At 43.4% G+C, this 26925-nt stretch overlaps 1 protein-coding gene across 1 annotated transcript in view; it reads left to right on the top strand.

Moving 5' to 3' along the window:
• The first annotated feature begins 5996 nt into the window (after nt 1–5996).
• The window catches only part of LOC144820056 (vomeronasal type-2 receptor 26-like), a 44426-nt gene continuing 23497 nt past the window's right edge, over nt 5997–26925 (top strand). The window contains exons 1-2 of the mRNA XM_078677711.1: nt 5997–6293; nt 10454–10597. Of these exons, the coding sequence (XP_078533837.1) occupies nt 5997–6293; nt 10454–10597 (441 nt within the window). The remainder of the gene's footprint in view (nt 6294–10453; nt 10598–26925) is intronic.

Raw genomic sequence — 26925 nt, forward strand, 5'->3', positions numbered from 1 at the left:
CGCACTTATTATTAGAATCAGACTAAGTTAGTGGATTTATATGCGAAAAGTGAAAGGGAAAATAATAGTGAATGGAAGGATTTTGCAACATACTTGATGGTAGAAAATTGTTTTGATTTGGGATTGGATCAACGTGTGTGTACTTATTGTTGTAACAAATTAAATCAAAACCGGATGCCTGCTAGAGCGGTTCATAATAATCTGGAATTGGTTGAGATTCCTTCTGAATTGAAGGATTTAAATACTTATGAATCTATTTTGATTCAAAGTATCCATCCCTTTCAGGCTATTGTAAGAATGGAGCCAAAGACAGGGAAATTGCCTCCATCAGATTTACAGAGAGGATTAAAGGGAAGAGTTGTTTATTTGCCTCTAGATTTGAAGAAAAACATTAATACAATTGGAGTAGAGAAAGTGGAAGAGGAACCTCTGGTTATCTTAGTTAATGGGGTTCCGACAAAGAGTAAGAAAACATGGCAAGATTTAGTAGATGTTAGGAAAGTCAAAAAGGCAACATTGTATTTGAAGAAAAACAATAAGTACTATAAGAATGTATATGTTGCAGAAGAGGAAGTAAGTGAAGAAGAGGATAGCGATTTGTGTGCTGGTCAAATTGAGAAAGTAGAACCCTCTAAAAATGAAGAAATATATGAACATTATAGTGTTCATCCTTTGCATTCCAAGGAAGTCATGGGGAATGCTATTGAGTTGTTTCAAACGAAACGAGCCAAAGGGAGTCCCATTAGTGTTTGGGAGGAAAGTTTGGAAGCTCGGTGTTTCCCACAGCTATTTCCAACAGGTCAAGGAGGAAGATATGATGAGCGACCTGATCAAATTCCTGCTTCTGAATACCGGACTTTACGATTGTATGCAGAAGATCCTAGGTTTCGCAAATGCATTCCCTATTTGTTTCATCTCCTGTTTGAAAGCAATCTGTCTGGACTGTCATATGCAGTGAACCACATCTTGAAAAGTGGTGTACAGATGCAAAACATCTCGGCAAGTGACTTTATGGATAAAGTCAATGTGCAAGACAGTATTTTGGATTCTCACCTGATTAATCTCATGGCGTGTCAGCGTGGTACTAATGAGTACTGGTACCGTCGTCATGGTGATTTAAAATGTATGCTGAGGAACTTAGGAACTCCCACATGGTTCCTCACTCTCAGCTGTGCCGAGTATGGCTGGGAAGACTTACTTGAATTTCTACGAGAGGCAAATGGAAATATTGAAAATATCGAATTCAAGACACCCGGAGAACTGCGCTCTTTGGATCCAGTGAATGTATGCAGGTACTTCAATCATAGATTTGAAGCTATGATGTCTTTCATCATGAACAAGAAAATTCCACCTCTTGGAGAGGTGTTAGATTTTTTTCTGGAGGAAGGAGTACCAAGCAAGAGGTGCTCCTCATATACATATGCTGCTGTGGATCAAAGATGCACCCAAATTTGGAACAGATCCAGATGACTTAGTGATGAGTTTCATAGAACAGTATTCTACATGTGCTGTTCCAAAGGCAAAGGAAGACAAAAGCCTAAGAGAACAAGTTTTACGCTTCCAAAGCCATCGTTGCGGAAAGTACTGTCGTCGTAAATTCAGAAACAAGGACAAGTTCTACACAAAATGTCGTTTCGCCTTTCCACGACCAGTGATTTCTAAAGGAAGATTGAACAGTTTGATGTCTTCGCTGCGACATAATGTGATGAAGAAATCACCTAAAAATACATACAATTTGAAAAGGAACGAAGAGTCCAAGTATATCAACGACTACAACCCAGTGATTTTGTCCATGTGGAATGCTAACATGGATATACAGTTTGTGGCTGATAACTGTATGGCTGTGGCTCGGTATGTGACATCTTACATCACCAAAAAAGAAAAGACAGAATTGAAGGATATGTGGGAGGACATTTCCCATGAAAAGAGCCTCAGTAAGAAGTTGTACAGTTTCAGTCTGAAGATGTTGTCACATCGAGAAATCGGAGCTTACGAATGTTTTGACCGGTTGTCTTCAGCAAGTCTCTATGCCAAATCCAGGAGTATCATTTGGGCGAGTCTTGGTCTTGCTGCAACGCGTAATCGAGTTCTGAAACCTGTACGGGAAATTGAGTATTTGGCGGAAAAGGAGCCAAACAGTACAGATATTTTGAAGACCAACATGTTGGATACATATTATCCAAATAGAAGCAGTCACCTCGAGAATGTTTGTCTGTATGAGGTTCTGCAAAATTACATATTCAAGAGGAACATCAAAGAAGATATTGATAAAGGAGTGTATGCTGTAATTGGAAGTGAGGGATGTCTGGTCAAGCAAAGAAAATGTCAATTGGTAAATCATCGAAAATTGAGTGGTGAATCTCCTGAAAGAAAAGAGTTTTTCTATTTAGCTCTTTTGCAACTTTTCAAGCCTTGGCGTGCAGAAGAGGAACTGCTTGGAGATTTCCTCTGTTACGAAGACTCTTTCAATGCCGCCAAAGAGACCATAGAATGTCCTGTTTTTCCCAAATATCTAGAAATTTTGAATGCGGAAATCGAGCAGGAAGCAACGATTGCAGCCGAGATTGCTAGAGACAGTTCTCAGGACAGTCAGAGTTCTGTTTCATTGAGTCAGGATCCACTAGGAGGACCAGTTATCGAAAATGAAGCTGCCACTTCTATGATTGAAGTGGAAAGAGCTATGGCACATGCTCAGGAGGATGCGGTTAACTTAGAAGACTTGGAAAGACAACTCAACGTTGAGCAGAGGAAAATATATGACAAAGTTACCAACCAAATTGATCATGGATTAAGTCATGAGAAGAAAGAGTGCTCATGTACGTCGTTGAAGCCTGTCCGACTGTACGTGAGTGGAGAAGCGGGAACTGGAAAAAGTTTTCTCATTAAAGCAATTTCATGTTATTTGCAGAAAAGGACTGAGTCATCGCTGTCTTGTGTTGTCACTGCTCCAACTGGACTGGCAGCACATAACATTAAAGGTATTACTTTACATCGTCTACTGATGCTGCCAGTGGAGCATGATAACAAATTACAATACCACAAGTTATCTGGAGATGCTTGTTGTGAAGTTTCAAGAGTCTTGAGGAAAACGAAACTTCTTATCATTGACGAAGTAAGCATGGTTTCCAATGTCATGCTTGCCTTTGTGCATTTGAGAATGCAAGAAGTTCTCAAAACAGAGTATGATGTGTTATTTGGTGGCAAACACATCATTGTTTTCGGTGATCTTCTGCAGCTGACACCAGTGAAAGGACAACGTGTGTTCAAAATGCTCACGCATGAAGATACCAGGAAGTGCCTAGGGAGTATTGGCAACGTCAATATATGGTTAAACTTCAATTATGCTGAACTGCGTGAAAATATGCGTGAAGCGAAGGATGAAGATTATAAGAATATTCTACAAGATGTTAGAATTGGAAAAGTGACCGAGCATGGGAAAGAAGCTTTACATGCACGATTACTGTCAAATTTGTATCCAGAAGAAGACGTTGTGCCTGAGAATATTTTTCGGAAAATTACTGAGAAGAAATCTGGAATATGTTTGACGCCAACTCTTGCAGAATGTGCCATCTTCAACAACAAAATGTTGCATTTAGAAAACCAAGAGATTGTGAAACTGGAAGCTATTGACAGAATAGAACATATGGGAGCAACAATTATTTTGTCTGAGAATTTGAAATCAAAATTGGATTCATTAGAGAAGACTATATCTAAAACTGCAGGTTTTGAAAAGACTCTGAATGTGTGCTTAAATTGTCGTATAATTTTAAGAAGAACGTTACATGTTGAAAGAGGTCTGGTAAATGGATCAATGGGTAATGTTGTTGATTTTGAGAAATACAGAAATAGAGATGGAATTGAATTTTTTAAAATTAAATTTGATGGCATTGAGGAAGTACAGCTAATTGGTCGTTGCTCTGCTAGGTTTTTGCTTGTAAAAGACTTATATGTTCGCCGTAAGCAGTTTCCTGTTTGCTTGGCATATGCGGTGACAATCCATAAATCGCAAGGTTTAAGTGTAGACAGTGCATTGGTGAATATTGGCAGTTCTGTGTTCAAGGAGGGTATGGCATATGTGGCATTGTCACGAGTCAGAACTTTATCGGGATTGTACTTGATTGAGTGTGATGTCACAAACATTTGTGCGGATCTAGATTGTGTTAAGGAATACAATAGGTTAAGAAGAGAGTATGCGCCACATTTGCCTCAATATCCTTTGTTTGAGAAACGTGTGGTAGGCCGGAAACGAAGAAATGTGATCAATAGTAGGGAGGTTGTAGCAAAAAGACGAAAAGTCGATGAACCTGAAATTATAAGCAGAAAGAAAAAGGATTCTGTTGAAGATGTTGTTGGTTTTCAATTTGAAAATAGTTCTGGTGTCAACTGCTATGCTAATGTAGTGGTTAATGTTGTCTTTTCTCTAGAAACTTTAAAACAACAGATTGTGATCAATTCGGATCAAAGTTTTTGCTGCTTGCTGAATTCTGTGTTAGAGAAATGTAGCACTGATAGAACAAAATTAGAAAGTGTGTCTGAAATTCGAAATCTGTTAGACAAATGTTCAGGTCAAACGCAATTCTCTCAAAATATTCAGCAAGATTGTCAGGAGTTTTTAATGTATATGCTTGATGTATTGCAAGATGAAGGTGTAGATGTAGATCACCTGTTTGGCCTTTCTTATCAATGGCAGCATGACTGCGAGAACTGTAGGGTATCAAGTACTAGTAGTGTAGACTCAGAAAGATTTATATATTTAACTTTGCCAGACAGTAAATCAGTGTCCTTTAATAAGCTAGTAAAATCAGCCGATCACAACATGGAGTGTAGCCCATGTAAGTCAGCAATGCTGTCCACATTATTTATACAAACATATGGCCAGTATGTCATTTTAATGTTCCAACGATGTAGGCCTGATGGAACAAAATTGACAACTTTAATTAAAAATGTTGTGGCTTCGCAGTTGTCAATATCAGGAAGGACTTTTGTAACTGCAGCAATTATATATCATGACGGTCCTTCAACAACATCAGGACATTACACAGCTTATTTAAAGTCTAGAAACGGCTGGTCATTCTGCAATGATTCTGTTTTAACTTAAAAAAAGAAATTGCCTTTTGACCTTAAAAATTCTTACCTGGTGTTTTTAAAACCAAAATTGTAGGGAAAGAATCTCGGGATGTGCTCTGAGGAAATTCAAGAGGTTCTAATGGCTCCTACACTATTTGGCCTTGAGGATAAGTGTAGTACAGAGTCAAAAGTTAAATGTGGAAATGTGGAACACTTGTTTCACGGACCTGGTTGGAGGCATCCCTATCCATGCTGCTCGTCGTCGTTGGAGAAGCCTACAGCTTCCTCGGGGCGTTCGGAGGCGGATTGGTCATCCTTAAACTCCTAGTGCACCGGCAGGGCTGCGAGCAGTCTAGCAGGGACTCCATTGCCCAGGAGTCCCTGCGTGTTCCACCTGTGGACGCTCTCCCTGCCGGCCACGCCCCCTGACATTGGACATTGGATAAAGCTGTACCTTTTCCGCTATCCAGCGGGACACTTGTTTCACGGACCTGGTTGGAGGCATCCCTATCCCTGCTGCTCGTCGTCGTTGGAGAAGCCTACAGCTTGCCGGACCCGCTGAGCGGGTCCCGCTGCGTCTGCAGCTTCCTCGGGGCGTTGGGAGGCGGATTGGTCATCCTTAAACTCCTAGTGCACCGGCAGGGCTGCGAGCAGTCTAGCAGGGACTCCATTGCCCAGGAGTCCCTGCGTGTTCCACCTGTGGACGCTCTCCCTGCCGGCCACGCCCCTTGCCCTGTCCTGTCTTAACCCTACTTAAGAGGGCGGAGTAACCGCTGCGCGGTAGCGCGCGGGAGAGACCAGGGCGAAGACCGGGCAAAGAGCGGGCCCTCTGTGGCCCTCCGGGGACCGAAGGAGCCGGGCCGGGGCCACACCCCTTTCCCTATTTAAGTCTGGAATTATTCTCTATTATGCCCTCCAAATTGGTAACTATGGACAACTTTTTAATTAAAAAGGTTGCGCAAATTAACAACAATAGAAGGGCGTCTCTGGGGTTGGAGCATTCTCCTACAATTACACCTGAGCTTCCATTTACTGTCACAGATACACCCTTGCCAGAGGAGCCCCCTCCCCCTGTAGGCAAAGTAACTACTGTAGTTGCCACGGTCCATGCGGGTCAGAACGATGAGGATTCTAACGTCCAAGCCCTCATGGGGACAGGTATAGGCTCTTCTGAAATATCTGAGCCTGCTGCAAGGGAATCCCCTAGAAGATTTAAGAAAGCCCGAGTGAGACGCAGGGGGAAGCAAAGGAAAATCAACCATAAAACTACACAAGGAGGGGGGGGGAGAGTCTGGATCTTCATCACTATTTACAGAAACCAGACCAGTCAGACTAGGAGAAATAGGGGATGTCACCGCGTCCAAACGCCCTAAAGATTCTTTTCTTATTATTGATTTATCACACTCATGGGTCACAGATAATATTGAAAGCACTTCCGATGACCCCACCTTGATAAGTAATCATCCTTTGTCTAGTACACCCGCTAGTTCATCTGCATTGGACTTACTTACTGGGAATGATAGTGTTAGGCTATCGGGCTCCCCAAAACTCCCTATTGAGCCATCGCCCATGTCCCTACATCCCCCCTTATTACGACAAACAGCAAAAAAAGGGGGGGCGAGCCACTGGGAAATCGAGCACATAAAATAAGGAAAGGGGCTGTTCATACCCCCCCGTCACAAACTGGCCAAATCCCAGGATGTGAGGCGGTCATGATGGCCAAAATTGCAGAACTTATCAGGGGTGTGACGCAACCACTCCTAGATAAGACAATTATGATGTGCGCACACCTAGATCAAATAGAGAAGAAGGTCGAACAGAATTCCCTCCTCTTATTTGACCTGGTAAAGGGGCTAGAGAAACCTAAGGCGAACCCTTTATTAAGAGTCAAGCCACCTGCAAAATCCATAGCAACAGCTCCCCCTCCAATGCTAGTACCCATAATACCAGCATCTACAACACCGGTACCTGTACAAAAACAGAAATCTGTGCAAGAGGGGGTAAGATCGGGTAGCCCTGTGATTACGTTAATAACTCCAACCCCACAAACGGACATATCTCAACTGGCGGCTCCTGTAATTTAGGAGCAATCATCTAAAACAGGGGGAATTCAAAATCAAGGTGGTAGTAAGGACTTACTAACGACCAAGACAATTAAAGGGAATGTTTTGGCCATCGCTCCTGGAAAATCTAATCGTGTCATAGACTTAACCCCTGATTCTGCTCCTTATGTTATTGTAATGGCAGGGGTCCCAGAATTGCCTGCAGGTAAATGGGAAGATCATGGTGCATTACGGAATAAGGTTGTCTTCTGGCTCCGTGATAATAGACCGTTACCTGCATCAATAAATGGTGAAAATATAAGTCTAAGGCGTGCCAACTGGGTGGGAGCCAGGCCAAAGGATAAAAATGGTGATGTTATAATCATAAATTTTAAGGACCATAGGGCCGTGAGGCATATTGGGGACTGGTTCGATGCTAGAAGTAGCGATTCCATCTCCACACATCTTCTCTCCTATTTCTATCCCTATGCACCCCCAAAAAGTTTTAATAACTGGGGCAGGGACAGGCAGCTTATTAAGAAGCCAGTCCATCAACGTTGGGGGCTTGGAAATGTAAGACCATGGGATAGGGTTGGGCCTGGGGGAGCACCGCCTATGCTGGGTAGTTCTGGTTATCCAAGTGGTCAAGGCCCCTCTCTTTACACTCAGAGGCCGGAGGACTTTTACCTCAGAAATGAGCATCAGGTCTACCAATACCCCCCTCCCAGTAATCATTACCTACCATATTTGGGACCCAACCTTACTCAAGGTGGACCATGGAACAATAGAGGATTGTTTCCATATATGTATAATTTACCGATCCAAAATCGCTACCAGATCTTTTCTGGTCTGGATGGGGTAGATTGACAGCAAGCCCAGATTCCCATAGAAACTGTGGTTGGGAAAAAGCCCTCTCCCCCAGCTTCTCAAGTTCTTACTAGGGGTGGGGTTTTCTCTAATAACACCGAGGCCCCCACTGAGTCATCTCAAGAACCTCCCATAGCAAATAAGACCCTCACTCTCGATAGGCTGACACCTTGTGACAGTGATCTAATGGAGCAGACGCAACCTATCGTAGGCAACAATAATGGGAGTAGAGAAAAGACAGGTAATGGCCCGACACAGGTGAAGAGTGACTTTTGTGAACTGCTTTTCTGGAACGTAGCTGGGTTGAGGCAAAAAATCACTAACCCAGCCTGGGAGTCTGTAATAAGCGGCCAGGACATAGTGGCCCTGCAAGAAACATGGATCCAGGACCCAATCCACGTAAATGGTTATAGAACCTTTTTTACCCCAGCAGTTGGAGGCCACTTTGGAAGGGCAAGGGGTGGTTTGACTACGTTTGTTTCAATAAGTAATCATCCTTTGTCTAGTACACCCGCTAGTTCATCTGCATTGGACTTACTTACTGGGAATGATAGTGTTAGGCTATCGGGCTCCCCAAAACTCCCTATTGAGCCATCGCCCATGTCCCTACATCCCCCCTTATTACGACAAACAGCAAAAAAAGGGGGGGCGAGTCACTGGGAAATCGAGCACATAAAATAAGGAAAGGGGCTGTTCATGCCCCCCCGTCACAAACTGGCCAAATCCCAGGATGTGAGGTGGTCATGATGGCCAAAATTGCAGAACTTATCAGGGGTGTGACGCAACCACTCCTAGATAAGACAATTATGATGTGCGCACACCTAGATCAAATAGAGAAGAAGGTCGAACAGAATTCCCTCCTCTTATTTGACCTGGTAAAGGGGCTAGAGAAACCTAAGGCGAACCCTTTATTAAGAGTCAAGCCACCTGCAAAATCCATAGCAACAGCTCCCCCTCCAATGCTAGTACCCATAATACCAGCATCTACAACACCGGTACCTGTACAAAAACAGAAATCTGTGCAAGAGGGGGTAAGATCGGGTAGCCCTGTGATTACGTTAATAACTCCAACCCCACAAACGGCCATATCTCAACTGGCGGCTCCTGTAATTAAGGAGCAATCATCTAAACCAGGGGGAATTCAAAATCAAGGTGGTAGTAAGGACTTACTAACGACCAAGACAAGTAAAGGGAATGTTTTGGCCATCGCTCCCGGAAAAACTAATTGTGTCATAGACTTAACCCCTGATTCTGCTCCTTATGTTATTGTAATGGCAGGGGTCCCAGAATTGCCTGCAGGTAAATGGGAAGATCATGGTGCATTACGGAATAAGGTTGTCTTCTGGCTCCGTGATAATAGACCGTTACCTGCATCAATAAATGGTGAAATTATAAGTCTAAGGCGTGCCAACTGGGTGGGAGCCAGGCCAAAGGATAAAAATGGTGATGTTATAATCATAAATTTTAAGGACCATAGGGCCGTGAGGCATATTGGGGACTGGTTCGATGCTAGAAGTAGCGATTCCATCTCCACACATCTTCTCTCCTATTTCTATCCCTATGCACCCCCAAAAAGTTTTAATAACTGGGGCAGGGACAGGCAGCTTATTAAGAAGCCAGTCCATCAACGTCGGGGGCTTGGAAATGTAAGACCATGGGATTAGGTTGGGCCTGGGGGAGCACCGCCTATGCTGGGTAGTTCTGGTTATCCAAGTGGTCAAGGCCCCTCTCTTTACACTCAGAGGCCGGAGGACTTTTACCTCAGAAATGAGCATCAGGTCTACCAATACCCCCCTCCCAGTAATCATTACCTACCATATTTGGGACCCAACCTTACTCAAGGTGGACCATGGAACAATAGAGGATTGTTTCCATATATGTATAATTTACCGATCCAAAATCGCTACCAGATCTTTTCTGGTCTGGATGGGGTAGATTGACAGCAAGCCCAGATTCCCATAGAAACTGTGGTTGGGAAAAAGCCCTCTTCCCCAGCTTCTCAAGTTCTTACTAGGGGTGGGGTTTTCTCTAATAACACCGAGGCCCCCACTGAGTCATCTCAAGAACCTCCCATAGTAAATAAGACCCTCACTCTCGATAGGCTGACACCTTGTGACAGTGATCTAATGGAGCAGACGCAACCTATCGTAGGCAACAATAATGGGAGTAGAGAAAAGACAGGTAATGGCCCGACACAGGTGAAGAGTGACTTTTGTGAACTGCTTTTCTGGAACGTAGCTGGGTTGAGGCAAAAAATCACTAACCCAGCCTGGGAGTCTGTAATAAGCGGCCAGGACATAGTGGCCCTGCAAGAAACATGGATCCAGGACCCAATCCACGTAAATGGTTATAGAACCTTTTTTACCCAAGCAGTTGGAGGCCACTTTGGAAGGGCAAGGGGTGGTTTGACTACGTTTGTTTCAAATCAACTTAAAATCAAACAGGTCCAATGTCATTTATATTCCAATTATTTTCAGCTCATAATTCTAAGAGATCTTAAAGGAGCAAAGGTGATCATTATTAATTTTTATAATAATGTCCCGAGGGAAGAAATTGCGGCTGCGATGAAGCAGCTCAAGGAGGAAGTTCAGCTAGAGGTAGATAAAAATGACAGAGAACTAGTAATTTTATGGGGGGGGGATTTTAACTGTTCACTGTGTACCAAAGGGAGTCAGGGCCTATGCGGCCTAATGACAGAGAGAGATATGAATCTGACTCACTTTGATCACACTTTAATGGGGGATTTGCTGAACGAATTATTATTCATGTTTGACTTGGGGTTTGCCAATGAAATAGCGCTAAAACCCACACCCTTTGTCCCGACCTTTGTTGGTAGAGGCTTGGTGTCAACCATTGATTTTATTATCTCCTCCAGTAATCTTAATCATAGAGTTGTGGGGGTTACAAATATCCCAATGCCTATAAGTGATCATCTCCCCCAATGCCTTAAGGTAGCAGATTTATTCCCAGACCCATCTTCGGCCGCGCCTCTTGTTGAGGCAGCGGTTGATGTGGTTCTTGGGAGACAAAATGGGTACACACTTAACTGGAGCAAAGTAATCCCCGCAACATTCTTCAAGGAACTCTGGGAGGTATGCTCTACTGGCTTCATGACCTGTTTGGGAGATAATTCTAGTAGTGATCTGTGGAAAAGTAAATTTTGCCATGTTCTGTGTCCCTACGTGTTCCCCATCTTATGTTATATGTGCATGATTAATATGCATATGTATTCCCTTATGATCGATTAAAGACGCAATTACAGTTGTGTCCAACTCTAGTATGCTAGTTTTCAGTTCTCGTGAAAGCTACGAGTATTAGGCCTATGTAAAGCTATGTTGCCACGTTTCACAGTGTGCATGTTAATTCAGTAAAAGTCCCCGTTTCTAGGCCTCAAAAGGGCCCGGACACCAGATTCAGCTCCTGTCTCCTGAACCCTCGCTGAGGAGCGATACAGCCCCCACCTGCATCCCTGACCCTTCACTTACTTCCTGCCTCACAGTGCCTGGCTCGGCCTGGCTCTGCCTGCCAGTCTGCCAAGAGTATGTTATGATTCTAGTTATCAGTTCAGCTCTCCTTCTCTGCATTCCTAAGCTACTGAATCGCATCAATAGTTTCAGTCATAGTCTAGCCTCTCTGTCTCCATGTAAGAGAAATACTGTATTAATGGTCATTTAATATTCCTCAACAAGCACTACATGTAGAATAATGCATGCCCCAGTCTTAGAGTCTGTTAGCCTTTGCCCTGATAACTTTTGGATTCTATCAACACGTTCTCTAAACATCAGATACTAGATAGTGTTTAGGTACATGTCGCTCTGACTCCGCAGACTTTAGTCTCCTCTTCTAGCGCAGAAGTCATAGCCCCCAGTTCTTCCTAGTAACACGTCATTGCCAGCTTGCGCGCACCACTAGGTCAGAGGTCCCGGCTCCTTAGGTGGCCCCCTCCATGTTTCCGCCCCATTTATGACATATTCTGTTACGTTTACATCACATGTCTATGTATACGCCTCTTGTTACACCTACTTTCACTCTTATCTTTCGCGACTGCTACGAACTCCGCCCACTGCTACGCCTACTGTATTAACTGTAATGCAATTGTTTTAGTATATATATGTTATACGCTGTTATTAAAGTTAGCTGTTGTCCCGATCCTGCCCCGCGGCAGCTGCCATCCTATTCCCGTGCAGGTTGTCCTGTTGCTGTCCTTTATGCTGTATTAAAACCTGCAAACTCAAGATACCTCGCATCTTGACTCTTATTTATTGAGCTATCTGTTATTGCATATCTAGTCAAAAATAGAACAGGTATTTAATTATTTATTTACCACATAATGGCGCCCGAATAGGGACTTGCCCTTTCCCCACGCGCCGGAGAAGCCACGCAAGCCCCCTGACCCTCTGCAGTCGTGACGGAACCATCCTGCGCAGTGGCAGATATTTCTGCTTCAAGTATCCCTCAGGCCCACGGAGGAGACGGAGGTTGCGGTCCAGCATCCAGACGAGGCGGTGGAGGAACGCGGCGAGTCCCGACCAGAGCCCAAGCCGAGAGTCCAAGGTCCGAGGTATCCGGAGGCCCACCCGTAACTGAAGTCCGTCGTCGTAGCAGTCCAGTCCAGTCCGAGGCCTTCCGTTCTTGCTGCCCGGTGAGTACCGTTGCTGGGGTAGTATCTAGACAGGGTCAATTAATTTGTCTCTGGTCCGTGGGTTTGGGTACGCAAATCCAACACGAAGTGTCCACCTAGGTGGATGCGGGTCCTGACGTGTCTCTTTATGAGACCGGTATGTTTCGTACTGTTTTAGCAGTGCATCTAGTAATTCTAGTAAGTTCTGTTCTCGAGAAATTCATGTGTTTCTGTTCTCAAGTATTCCAGGTAATGTTTCTGTCCGAACTGTTATTTTAAATGTCATTTCAATGTGTTTTCAATGTCGTGGTATGAATGAGTTGTTTCCTCAGTCATTATTGTGTTCATTGTGTATTGTATTGTGTCCAGATCCCAGTTTACGTCATGCCTCTGTTCTCCAAGTTACGTCAGTTAAGAACTAGAAAAGGTCTGCTCGAGGAAGCAGTTCCTGTCCCGCCTAGGGACAGTCCAGGTCATTTTATGTATCATAAGCATGGCATAAGTGCCATATTATATCTAGATTTATGGGTCGAGTATACTAAAAATCTAGAAGAGAAATATAGATGGCCTGTATCAGGCACATGGGATGCCGAGTGCATCATGCGAGTAGAAGAAGTATTATGGAAAAAGAAAGCCAGACAGTCACAGAAAGATGCCATCGAGTTATGGCGCAAAGAATCTCATAAAAGAACCGAAAAAGAACTCAGAAAGTCAGAATTAAGTAGAGAATCCACAGAAAGAGCCCAAGAAAGGGAATTAATCGAGATAGGTGAACGAGTTAAAACCGAACAGTCAGACAGACAGAGGAATGCCCTTATTAAGGGTATGTACCCTCTTCTTGCCGAGGGCTTGCCAAAAGCAACCCCGGAGGCATCCAGCAATTTCCCGCCACCATTAGTTCCGACCAAGCTACGTCATAAACCGACCGCAGACGATATTTTCCTCTCGTCCTATTTGGACGACACAATCCCAGAATATGCAAATCCTGCTCCGCCAGCTCCTGTAAATAATGTAATTTCTGCTCCTCCAGCCACCGGGGCACCCGTTACGGTACCCCCGGTCCAGCCTACATTACAAGTTCCCGCTACATCGGTCACTCTGCCAGCACGAAGAGTATCAGTCGACGATTCCAGTTTAGGGGCCGCGGGAGGAGGTCCTCCTGGTACCCCGCCGCCACACAAACGTGTAACGTCAGTCGAGTTACATGAACGTGCGTTACAGCGTACGCCCAAACACCAGTCCGTTGCAGATATCAGGCGAGCTCTTACCGAATGCCGTTATGATCCAGTCCCAGGTGATGATAGTATGGTTATATATTCATTGCGTGTAAGACGGGTGACCGAGTATCTGGACACCCTACCGAACATGAAAGAAGATCTAGACAGAATATATCGTTTCATCCGTACAGGAGAGGACCCAGAAAGTATTGGCGAAGCCATGTCTCTAAGGAAAGCTGAGATTCAGCTCATGCTATTAAAGTTTCTAATTAATTGTCTAATAAGGGAACAAGATTATCCGACTAAAGATCCGACCGAAATGAGAGTTCTGACAAAATGGAGTGATCATATAGCCGAGGGAAGACACAGGACACTCAGTAGTATAGAGAGTATGTACAAGAAAATCCGTAAAGAAATAATAAGGTTACACGAGAAACGTAAAGCAGCACAAGTAAGCGAGAAAGAAGACGACTCTCCTACCGAAGAGGTAGATGACGAGAATCCTTCCAGAATAGCGTATGTAGGTAAAACTAGACTTTCCGACCGACATTCACGTCTAGAACACAAGAAAGTTATCTCTCATCCAGCACCAGAACAGTGTTCTCTAGAACAAGTATTTCAAGCAACCGATCACATTCTGAAATCACAAATCGGTTATAGTGAACTTAGTACTATGCATGAACAAGAACTAGCCCGATCAGCAGTCCGATGGGCTACTGATTCTACCACTTTTCCAGACGAAATAGTGGCACAAATGTTTCTGAAACTGCCCCCAGCCGAGCAGCGACTGGTGGGTATGTATATGATCCAGCACCTCATTACACTGTATGAGGGTCAGCACTCTCATCCAGGTCCGTTACATGATGTTCTGAACGAGTTACTCCAGTATAGATGGAAAGGTATAGGTACCGATTTAATTAGTATCATTCTAGAACAGCGCCACAAATATAGAACGTTTCTGAATCCGCATTTTGTTCACGTCTCACCTCCAGAAAGTAAACCGTTTTACATAGATAGACAGCATCCGTTACGAGAAGTACACCCAGTTAGGACACAGGGTGGTGAAATGCAACGAGTATTTGTTTACACCCCGATTACAAAGATGGAACTCTTAGAGATGAAAAAGTTAATTCCCTGTCACGACAAAGATCCAGCAGGGTTCCACCGTGAATTAAAAGACATGCTCCGTATGGGAGAATACACGTATCCAGATATAATTAAAATGTTAAAGGTCCTGTTGCCTGCGGGCATATATGAAAAACTCAAGGAAAAAGAATGGGAGGTGGGAGAGAAAAAGATTGATTGGACAGCTCTAGAAGCTGAAGAAAATACACGTGTACCAGGTACCGGTCTAGGAGACAAATGTAAAGAATTACCCGAACTGTTAATACAAGTCTTGCCAAGATTACTAGCCACGAAAAAGGAAGACTGGGATGCAATCTCAGCCTGTAAACAGAAACCAGACGAAGATACTAGTGATTTTTATTCTAGATTCGAGAAATGTTTTAGTATTAACAGTGGTTTGAAGACGAGTAGCGAGTCATACCCTCATCTTTTTGTTACCAAACTAGTCGAGAATTCAAGCCCACAAGTTAAAAATCGAGTTTTGAAAGTTGAAAGTACCTGGCAAGCTAATACTCCGTCCCAAATGCTTCAGATGCTCCAATACCACCAGAATAGAATCAGAGAAGAGCAAGATCACGAAAGGAAACGTATGAAAGACACGAAAATGAAAGTATTAGTTGCACAATCTGTTCCACAAGATAGTCAGAAGAGGGGTCCGAATCAAGCCAGTCATCCGGCAGTTCCTGTTAAAGGGACCTGCAATTATTGTAAGCAGCCAGGTCATTTTATAAACGAGTGTGCAGTTCTGAAACACAACATAGCTACTGGTAAGACTAAAGAAAGACCACGTCCGCCTAGACAAGAACAAGTTTCACAGACTTCTCAGTTACCGCAGAATGCACAACAGACAGTTACAGCACCGCAGCCTATTGCTGCAACACAGCATGTTACACAGCAGATGTACCAGTATGCACAGTCCGAGTATCCAGAGTACCAGCAGTATTCATGAAACAGCCTAGAGAGGGAGGTAGGCTTGCCTCTCATCGAGATACCTGTAGATCAAGAGGGTCCCTATGTTCACAGTCAAGTATTAGGGAAAGACAGAAAGTTTCTGATTGATACAGGGGCAAGTAGGACTACTATCAGTCATGACGAGGTTCCAGGGGCTCCGCTCTCAGGCTCTAGAAATGTTTCCCTTGGATTTTCAGGAAAGCCAATAGTTAACGAGATTTCCAAACCAGTTACTCTAGAAGTAGGTCCATTGTCCCGAACTACTGATTTATTACTTACGAACTCATGTCCAGAAAATTTGTTAGGCATTAAGACATTGAAAGAATTAGGTGCAGTTATTTGCTGCTCTCCAGAAGGAATACGTTTGTTTTTACGTGACTTTAAGGGTCACCATGTATTACGTGATTTTGATCCAAGATTACTGAATGTCCCGCAGCATCTATGGGCACAAGGTCCAACTGATGTTGGTTGTATGAAAATCACACCCCATCGTGTGACTCTGAAACCAGGTGTAGTGTTACCACGAATCAGACAGTACAGATTGCCACCTGAGGCTGTAGCAGCCTTATCCAAAATTATTGACGAGCTCATTGTTCAAGGAGTGGTTGTAGAAACTGACTCCAATGTATGTAATTCTCCTATCATTCCAGTCATGAAACGTACTGATCCAAATGCACCTCCAGTATATCGATTAGTGATTGACCTTCGAGAGCTTAATAAATGTATCATTCCCCAGTACCCCGTTGTTCCAGATATCTCTTCCCTATTGACAGCTATTGATTCTGAAGCCACGTTTTTCACTGTCATAGACCTCAAAAATGCATTTTTCAGTGTCCCCATTCATCCAGACAGCCAGTTCCTTTTCGGATTCTGTTTAAATGGAAGGAGCTATAAATTTACACGAGCTCCTCAAGGTTTCACAGAAAGTCCTAGTATTTACAGTCAAGCACTTAAAAGACAACTAGACAATATTCACATGCCAACTGACACTGCCCTGCTCCAGTATGTCGATGATCTACTGATCACAGCCCGTTCTGAACGTGACTGCGAACGTGCGTCACTTACAGTTCTGTATTTCCTAGCCGAGATGGGGCACAAGGTGTCCCCTTCGAAGCTTCAATTCTGTGTCCAGCAAGTGATCTATTTAGGCCACTTACTGTCCAAGAGGGGTAGGCAGTTGACACCTGACCGTATCCAGTTAATAGCGAGTCTTCCTCAGCCCAAGACCCAGAAGGAGGTACGAGCTTTTATCGGCCTCACTTCTTATTGCAGACAATGGATTCCCCAGTATGCATTTCTAGCCAAGCCACTGATACAGTTAACGACACGGGAGGCAGCCGTATCGACTGTCCTCCCTTGGACGTCTGAACATACACTTGCTTTTAATGAATTAAAGAAAGCGTTATGCCAAGCACCTGTTCTAGCTACACCAAACTACAGTAAGCCTTTTACACTTTTTGTTACTGAACGTGATGGTACAGCATTATCTGTTCTCACACAAGATCAAGCAGGACAATACAAGCCTTGTGCTTATTTTTCTAGCACATTAGATCCAGTAGCCCAGGCTCTGCCTGCGTGCCTCAAGTCAGTTGCAGCCACAGCTCTAGCTATCAGACAAAGTGATTCCATAGTATTAGGACATTCCCTGACAGTACAAGTTCCACACTCCGTGGAAGTTCTTTTAAACCGAACACAGACTCAGCACTTGACAATTGCACGTTTAACAGGTTATGAATTGACACTGTTCCAGCCACACATAGAAATCAGACGCTGCAACGTTCTAAATCCCGCTACACTGTTACCGTCAGTTACTTCAAATCCTGTCACACATGACTGCGTGGAAGTAATTAACACCATGACCAAGCCAAGACAAGACCTTACAGATATTCCGTTACCTGATCCCGACCTGACACTTTATGTGGATGGTTCATGTATGAGAACAAGTACAGGAGAACTAGTAGCCACGTATGCAGTGACTACTGACACTGAAGTTATAGAGACACACCGTATTGACACTCTGTCCGCTCAAGCAGCAGAGCTAGTCGCTCTGACTCAAGCCTGCATACGTGCCAAGAACCTGAAAGTTAACATTTACACAGATTCACGTTATGCATTTGGAGTCGTACACGACTTTGGAGTGCTCTGGCAAGAAAGAGGTTTCATGACTTCTCATGGAACCAAGATTCAGCATGGTCTCCTTATACAAGCTCTGTTAGAAGCAATACATTTACCGACAGCTATCGCTATCATGAAGTGCAAAGCACATACGAAAGTCACTGACATTATTTCCCAAGGTAACGATCTAGCAGATCGAACAGCCAAGCTTACAGCCCAGACTCCAGACATTCCAGTTAACACGACACAGACATACACTCCAGATCCGACTACATGTATGACAGTTAAGGACCCTACACAAGATGTCATAGATATCCAGTTACATGCTACTCCCGATGAAATCAAGAAATGGTCCGAACAAGGAGGGGTCCAGACAGATCAGGGATGGTTGACGAAGGGAAAAGCCACATGGTTTCTCCCCGACTCAATGGTTCAAGTCATTATTAATACCGCACATAGTCCTGCACATTTAGGAGAAAAAGCCATGTTAGACAGTATCCAGAACATTTGGTTCAACAAGCATTTACGAGCTGCCGCCAAGCAGAAAGTCCGTACCTGTATGATATGTTGTCAGTTCAATCCAGGTAAAAGTGTCCCGGTGGAACAAGGGGGATTCCAGCCTCCTGACCACCCTTTTGAAGTCCTCCAGATGGATTATATCCAGATGGAGCGATGTCGAGGTTTCAAGTATGTCCTTGTAGTTGTATGCGCTTTGTCCAGGTGGACAGAGGCATATCCAGTTCCAGATTACACAGCCGCGACCACTGCCAAGCAGCTGGTTCGTGAATTTTTCCCTCGTTATGGACTCCCTAGGGTCGTGTATTCAGACAACGGCCAGCCATTCTCATCTGAGTTAATGAAGCATGTTTCCCTTCTGTTAGGGTACCAGTGGAAGTTTCATTGTGTACGCCATCCTGAAGCAGCAGGTCTCGTAGAGAGACATAACCAGACATTAAAAATCCGCATTGCCAAAGTCTGTAAAGAGAAAGGTGTAGACTGGCTAGTAGCTCTGCCAGTCGCCCTATTTTATATGCGCATGGTCGCACATTCCAGATCAGGTCTGTCCCCTTATGAGGTCGTATTCGGCCGCCCCCCGAACATGTGGGGTACACCTAGATCCCGAAGTATTACAGATGTTTCCAGTAATATGCTGACAGATTACCTAGCTTCCTTGATGTCTGCCCTACACTCTTGTCGTTCACAGGTTGCCGCCGCATTTCCAGACAATACCGAGGTGAAACCGCATGAAATCGTTCCAGGATGTCTGGTACTTGTCCGGAACTTTGATCGTTCAAGTCCACTGGAGCCCCGCTGGAAACAACCTCAACTTGTCCTTCTGACCACCCGCACGGCCGCAAGGGCTGGGTGCATCTGTCCCACGTCAAGAAATTCCATGGATGTCGCATAAAAACATTGGACTGTTCCATTTTTAAGGACTGTCAGAATTTTAAAGACTGCCCTATTCTCAAGGACTGTCCCGCTACAAACTTTGATTCCAAGCTTCCCCTGTTAGAGGAAACTCCGCAGCAGGAGTATAAAAGTAAGCTCCGGTCTAGTAAAATAAGTCAGCCAGTTTAATTGTCTAAGTCCCCCTCGGGTGAAACGGTTAGACAGGTTTCTGACATGTATGAGATAGACCCCAATAGTGAGAGAGTTAGTCAAAACTCTATCAGATGTATCATTATTCTATGTTTTCTTCTTTTTTTGAGTTTGATGGTTACCTGCACAAGTTATGCATTGCATTTATGTTTTCCAATTTCTCATGCAAATAAGTTTTCTAATGCTACAGTAGAGCACACATTTAGTGATCTGCCTCCTCACGAGCTATCCTATCGTCTTGCTATGCGTAATAACACATTTATCCGTATGTTGCACTACTCACACCAGACCAGCAATGCCACTAATTGTTGGGTGTGTGGTCGACTCCCCCCTTTCCAGACACCGAAGGGAGTTCTGCCACTCTTTCCTTATCCGTTTTCACATAATGGTTCGTGTGGAGCATGGTCCACGTTAACATCATCCTCAACTGATATGTCCCTTCTGAATAGTACATGTTTTCCAGACAAGCAAGGTCTCACCCATAGAACCGGGTTAGATCTAGAAAATGAAGTTTATAATTTAGGTAATTATTCTACGAATTTTATGGTCCTGAATGTTCAGTCTGATACTACTCCAGATTTACCTGCTATTTCAGTACTACCAGTCAAAGGCGAATTATGTGTACGAAAGAATGGTTCCGCACATGTAGGACATAGTGATTGTACTACTATTGTCAAGTATAGTGACAGTGGGAAATCTACTTTCAAAGCCTCACGTCATTCATATTTTGTTTGTGGTCAGACCGCATATGTTCGTCTGCCCCTCGATTGGGATGGAACCTGTTACATTGCCTTCCTACTGCCACCAGTTTTCCTAGCACCATCTGATTATCATAGAAACACACATCTAGTACACGTTAGACATAGAAGGGAGATCGAGTCCCCAATTGTCGATCAAACTGAAACTGCTCTAGAACAATATCAAGACTTTAATAAAGGCTTCTTCTTCTTTATAGGACCTGTCCAGAATAGTAAGTTAATACGTAGGTTAACCAGAACCCTTGAAGCAGTAGTGAATGAGACTACTTCTGCTCTAGGTAACTTAACCGAAGAGCAATCTGCTATGAGATTTGTTGTGCTCCAAAATCGTCTCGTTCTTGACGTCATACTGGCCGATAGAGGAGGAGCATGTAGAGTCATCGGATCTAGTTGCTGCATTTTCATTCCTAATAACGCGCCGTCTGTTTATTCAGCTATAACCAGACTTCATAAAATTGCCCATCAGTTACACCAGAATCCAGGCACCTGGACATGGTCCGGTTGGCTCTGGAGTATAATTTCTGCCTGGGGATGGAAAGTATTGTCATTCCTAGGTATAGCAGTAATGATCATTTTCAGTTGCTGCCTCTGTTTACAATGTGGCCCTGCGATTTGCGGCATTTGTGCTACATCCTGTATTCCTAGTCCTAAGTCCCGTTCCAAGACAATTCGAGACGAGCAAATGATACTGTATGAAATGATAGATGGTATCATGAATATTGATGTTTCCTGATGGAAACGTAGTGACAAGGAGGGAATGTGGAAAAGTAAATTTTGCCATGTTCTGTGTCCCTACGTGTTCCCCATCTTATGTTATATGTGCATGATTAATATGCATATGTATTCCCTTATGATCGATTAAAGACGCAATTACAGTTGTGTCCAACTCTAGTATGCTAGTTTCCAGTTCTCGTGAAAGCTACGAGTATTAGGCCTATGTAAAGCTATGTTGCCACGTTTCACAGTGTGCATGTTAATTCAGTAAAAGTCCCCGTTTCTAGGCCTCAAAAGGGCCCAGACACCAGATTCAGCTCCTGTCTCCTGAACCCTCGCTGAGGAGCGATACAGCCCCCACCTGCATCCCTGACCCTTCACTTACTTCCTGCCTCACAGTGCCCGGCTCGGCTTGGCTCTGCCTGCCAGTCTGCCAAGAGTATGTTATGATTCTAGTTATCAGTTCAGCTCTCCTTCTCTGCATTCCTAAGCTACCGAATCGCATCAATAGTTTCAGTCATAGTCTAGCCTCTCTGTCTCCATGTAAGAGAAATACTGTATTAATGGTCATTTAATATTCCTCAACACGCACTACATGTAGAATAATGCATGCCCCAGTCTTAGAGTCTGTTAGCCTTTGCCCTGATAACTTTTGGATTCTATCAACACGTTCTCTAAAGATCAGATACTAGATAGTGTTTAGGTACATGTCGCTCTGACTCCGCAGACTTTAGTATCCTCTTCTAGCGCAGAAGTCATAGCCCCCAGTTCTTCCTAGTAACACGTCATTGCCAGCTTGCGCGCACCACTAGGTCAGAGGTCCCGGCTCCTTAGGTGGCCCCCTCCATGTTTCCGCCCCATTTATGACATATTCTGTTACGTTTACATCACATGTCTATGTATACGCCTCTTGTTACACCTACTTTCACTCTTATCTTTCGCGACTGCTACGAACTCCGCCCACTGCTACGCCTACTGTATTAACTGTAATGCAATTGTTTTAGTATATATATGTTATACGCTGTTATTAAAGTTAGCTGTTGTCCCGATCCTGCCCCCCGGCAGCTGCCATCCTATTCCCGTGCAGGTTGTCCTGTTGCTGTCCTTTATGCTGTATTAAAACCTGCAAACTCAAGATACCTCGAATCTTGACTCTTATTTATTGAGCTATCTGTTATTGTATATCTAGTCAAAAATAGAACAGGTATTTAATTATTTATTTACCACAGATCAAATAATTGAACACTTTGGTATTATAGCTACAAATATAAAAAGTGGCCTACGGGTGGAGTCAAAACGTAGAGGTAAGGGATCCAGGAGTTGGTTCGACAATGCATGTACCAGGGCGCTGAAAAATCTAAAACATGCAGTGCACAGAAGCCCCAGGGACACAGGTGAAATAAGAACATGCAGGTCTGCATATAACCAGGCCCTTAAAGTAAGGAAAATTGCACTAAACAAGGAGGCAATAGATTCACTCTGCGAGGCTTCAAAAACTAAAAATTCCGCCGCATTTTGGAAAGTAATTAACACCCCTTTCCCTTACGAAACCCATACGGCGCGAATTGAGATCGCAATAAATGAGGATAATTGGGTGGACCATTTCTCCAATCTTTACAAGGCTCAGGATGATACTCGTAGTGGAGGTCCTCAGACCAGCTTGGATTTACAACCAGGCCCAAATTTGGTTGTAACACTTGATGAGGTATTACTCGCCCTAAGAGCTACCAAAGGAGGAAAGGCAGCTGGGCCTGATGGGATCCCTGCGGACTTATTCAAAGTAAATACTGAAATCTGGGGCCCAATGTTGGTACAACTTTTTAATGCGGCTTTATCGAGGGGCTTAAAAGATTCCTGGTTCACCTCTGTCATCGTCCCTATTTACAAGAAGGGGGATAGAAACAGCTGTGCCTGTTATAGGCCAATCTCCCTTCTTGATTCTTCAATAAAAATCTTGGGACGAATAGTGTTGGCAAGACTCCAAAGCTGGGCGGAGGAAAATGAAGTCATGAGCGACTTGCAATTTGGTTTTCAAAAAGGGATTGGCACAATCGAGCAAGGCCTAAATTTAATGTTATTGCAACATAAATATATAAGGATTAAGTCAGAACGCTTGTATTTTACCTTTGTGGATCTCTCGTCAGCGTTCGACTGCGTGTCACACACCAAATTGTGGGCAATAATGAAAAGTTTGGGAGTGGACAACACCATCATCTGTTTCCTGAGGGAACTTTATAGTGGAGCCACAGCTTCTGTTCGCTACGGTAGGGGGGGCGAATGCTCCAGACAATTCAGTGTGGGTCGTGGAGTGCGCCAAGGTTGCGTATTAGCACCTTTTCTCTTCCTCCTCTACATTAATGGGCTCGAAAATCATCTGCTGCAGGAGTGCAGAGATATGCCCAGGGTGGGGAGGAGGGCAATCCCTGCGCTCATGTATGCGGATGATGCCGTGCTTATGGCACGTACCCCTCAGGCTCTGCAAAAACTAGTAGTAAGCTTTGAGAACTTCATGCTGAATCTTGATTTGCTAGTAAACTGTAGTAAAACTTTTACAATGAACTGTGGTCCAAAATCAGGTAAACCGATGAAACGGATGTTTCTAAATAATGTTCCACTCGATAACACCCCAACCTTTTCTTATTTGGGCATTCTATTCCATGAGTCAGGTTCTTGGACAAGTGCAATTAAGGCAAGAACTCTTTTATTTATGAAAACGATCATGGCCTTAAAGAATTTTGTTAGAAAATTGGGCAGGAAGCCGATAAAAGAAATGTTAACTATATATAAAGCAACATGCTTATCCGTGGCTATGTATGGCTCAGGCTTGTGGGCGTACGCAAATGTTGATCCAATCCAGGTGGTGGAAAACAAATTTATGAGGGAAGTCCTTGCAGTTCCACAGTGTGTTGCCACATTTAATTGTCACGCTGAACTGGCTCAACCTCACATAACAGACATTATCAAAATTCAACCTATCCTGTTGTGGCACAGGGTATGGACCACAAATGAATGCGTTATGAATCGGGCCCTATTACAGGATACCCTCAGCCTGGATTACGTGGAGAGATCACAATGGCTGGGATATGTTAAGTGCTTCCTGACTGAGATTGGGTGCTATTCTTATTACTCGGATCCATCTACAATGGATAGCATCTCAAGGAGTACATTGAAAGCCCTCTGCCTGGACCATCTTGAGGATAAGAGGAGGAGAGCTGAAACTTTGAAACATTCAGTACATTCCCACCTCCTTGCTTTATGTGAGATTAAGTCTGTACAGCCATACTTATCCCTGCCCATGATAAACTATGATCGCTTTCTTTTAACTCGTTTTAGATTTTGTATATTTTTTAGATTGGTGTCCTTTCCTAGTATGAACTCATGGATACGTATATTGCCCACTTGCCCGTGTGATGGCACCTCACATCAATCGGATATCCATATCCTTTTCTTTTGCAGGCTTTATAGTGCCTCTCGTAGAAAAATTGTCGTCCCTTTTTTAAAAGAAATGAATTTAACCAGATGCCGCCCACCTTTTTTAGAAGTCCAGAGAATGGATACGGTTTTAACTGTAACTGTGGTTTTAAATTTCCTAAAAAGTGTTTCTAAATTACGGAAACAATTGGTAATAACCGAATAACTGTCTATTGATCCCCCTCAATGAACTCACATTAAGAGCTGTAATTATTGTAATTATTGTAATCTGTTTTTATGTCTGTCACTTTTATGGTTACTTGTTTTTAACCGAATAAAGTTCTTTGAAACTGAAACTGAGTGAGCAAGAAGGGTGAGATATTACTAGTACAGGATTGTGAAAGTGATCTTGAACGTTTTCTTTCTAAAAGTTGCGGAAAAAGAAAATGACGGGATTTGCTTAGAAGAATTCCAAGAGTTATAAATGGCTCTTACACGATTTGGCCTTGAGGAAATGTGCGGTAGAGAGCGAGAAGTCATTTATTGTATGTAACATATTTAGGGAAGTGGCTATCACCAGGGGCCCCTCAGGGCTCCTCCCTGAGCCCTACCCTTTTTAATTTTTATATATCTCCCCCCCTGATTGCCACCTTCAAAATTTAATCAATTGCCTATGCAGAAAATAATAGCAGCACAACAGAGTATAAGCTGTTCATAGGACATCCTTCGACGTCATGGAAAGTAAGTTACTTTTGAGGAGTTGTGATTTCTGATTGGATATGTTATATGGGTTTTTTAAACACGATCATTTTGATTGTGGGTTTTTTTCCCCGCTGTTATATGATGAATACCTTCAACTAACTGTTTTTAGTGAAATTTGATACATTCTGAGAACAGCAAAAATAAACCATTTAACATGTATAATATTTCTGTACCTTTTTGTATTTATGATATTCATTTAGAACTGTGTAGGAGGCATGGAGAAACTGAGGCTTCTGTAAGTGTCAAGGGAGGTGAGTAATGTACATTGCTCTGTTGCATACAGTCCTCACCTTCTGCATACTCTTGGATATGCTAGACTAAACCTGCACAATGAGATACCTAAGCTGAGGAAATACAGGTGATGTGATTGTGAAATGAGCAAACAAAATTGCACGTTTTTCAATTACATTACCTGTGTTTCCTAACATTATGAATCACATTGTGCAGATGAGGTTTAGGCCTGTCCAGGGATACAGAAGAGGTCTGGCCTTTGTTCAAGAGTGCAGTGGACATGACTCACTTCATTGGTAGGCCTGCACATGTATTATCACCTCTGTACTCTTCAACAAGCCTAAATTTCATCTGCAACCCTGAGTAGGCCTCACCTCAAACAAACCTCTAGATAGTCCACACCTTATCGTCATCCTGAATCAATTATTTAAAGTGTTAGGGGCAGATTTATGATGGCCGTGCGCCTCTTTTGTGCTGCTGTTCCGTCACTTTTATAATGCAGCAGTGATTTACAAGATGTACCATGTTGCAAGATAGGCCTCACTTCATCTGCAACAAGATACCGTCAGTTTAAAATGTATATATTTAGGACTGTGTAGGGGGCATGGAGAAGCTGAGGCTTCTGTAGGTGTCAAAGTTGTTGCATACAATGCTCACCTTTTGCGTAGTCTTTCATATGCTAGACTACATCTGTACAATGAGATACCTAAGCAAAGGAAAAACACAAGTGATGTGATTGTGGAATGCCCAAAAAAAATTGCACGTTTTTCAATTACATTACCTGTGTTTCATAACATTACGAATCACATTGTGTAGATGAGATTTAGGCCTGTTCAAGGAGATAGAGGAGGTCTGATGTTTGTTCAAGAGTGCAGTGGACATGACTCACTTCGTTGGTAGGCCTGCTCATGTATTATCTCCTCTGTACTCTTCAATAACTTAAATTTCATCTGTAACTCTGAGTTGGACTCACCTGAAACAAATCTGTGGATCGGCCACACCTTATCAGCATCTAGAAACAATCATTTAAAATGTTAGGGGTAGATTTATGATGTCCGTGCGCCTCTTTTGCGCCGCTGTTCCGTCACTTTTGTGACGCAGCAGCAGTGCAAAAGATGCACCATGTTGCAAGATAGGCCTCACTTCATCTTCAACAAGATACCGTCAGTTTAAAATATATACATATTTAGGACTGTGTAGGGGGCATGGGGAAGCGGAGGCCTCTAACTTTATTTCTTTGTAAAATTGGATGATTGTCAATCTTTTCCCTTGTCTTTTCTAATTTTTAAAAACATGTTTTAATATTTTTCAAATTTTTGTTCTTTCTTTCACAGATTAAAAGTATAAAAATAACAAGTGACTAAGTTAACGACAATTATAAGGTAAATGTTTTGTACTCTTTTCGTTACGTCTCTATCACATTTAACTTCTATTAGTTCCACTGG

The sequence above is a fragment of the Lissotriton helveticus genome, chromosome 2_1 (assembly GCF_964261635.1).
Source record: "Lissotriton helveticus chromosome 2_1, aLisHel1.1, whole genome shotgun sequence".
Classification (NCBI taxonomy): Eukaryota; Metazoa; Chordata; class Amphibia; order Caudata; family Salamandridae; genus Lissotriton; species Lissotriton helveticus.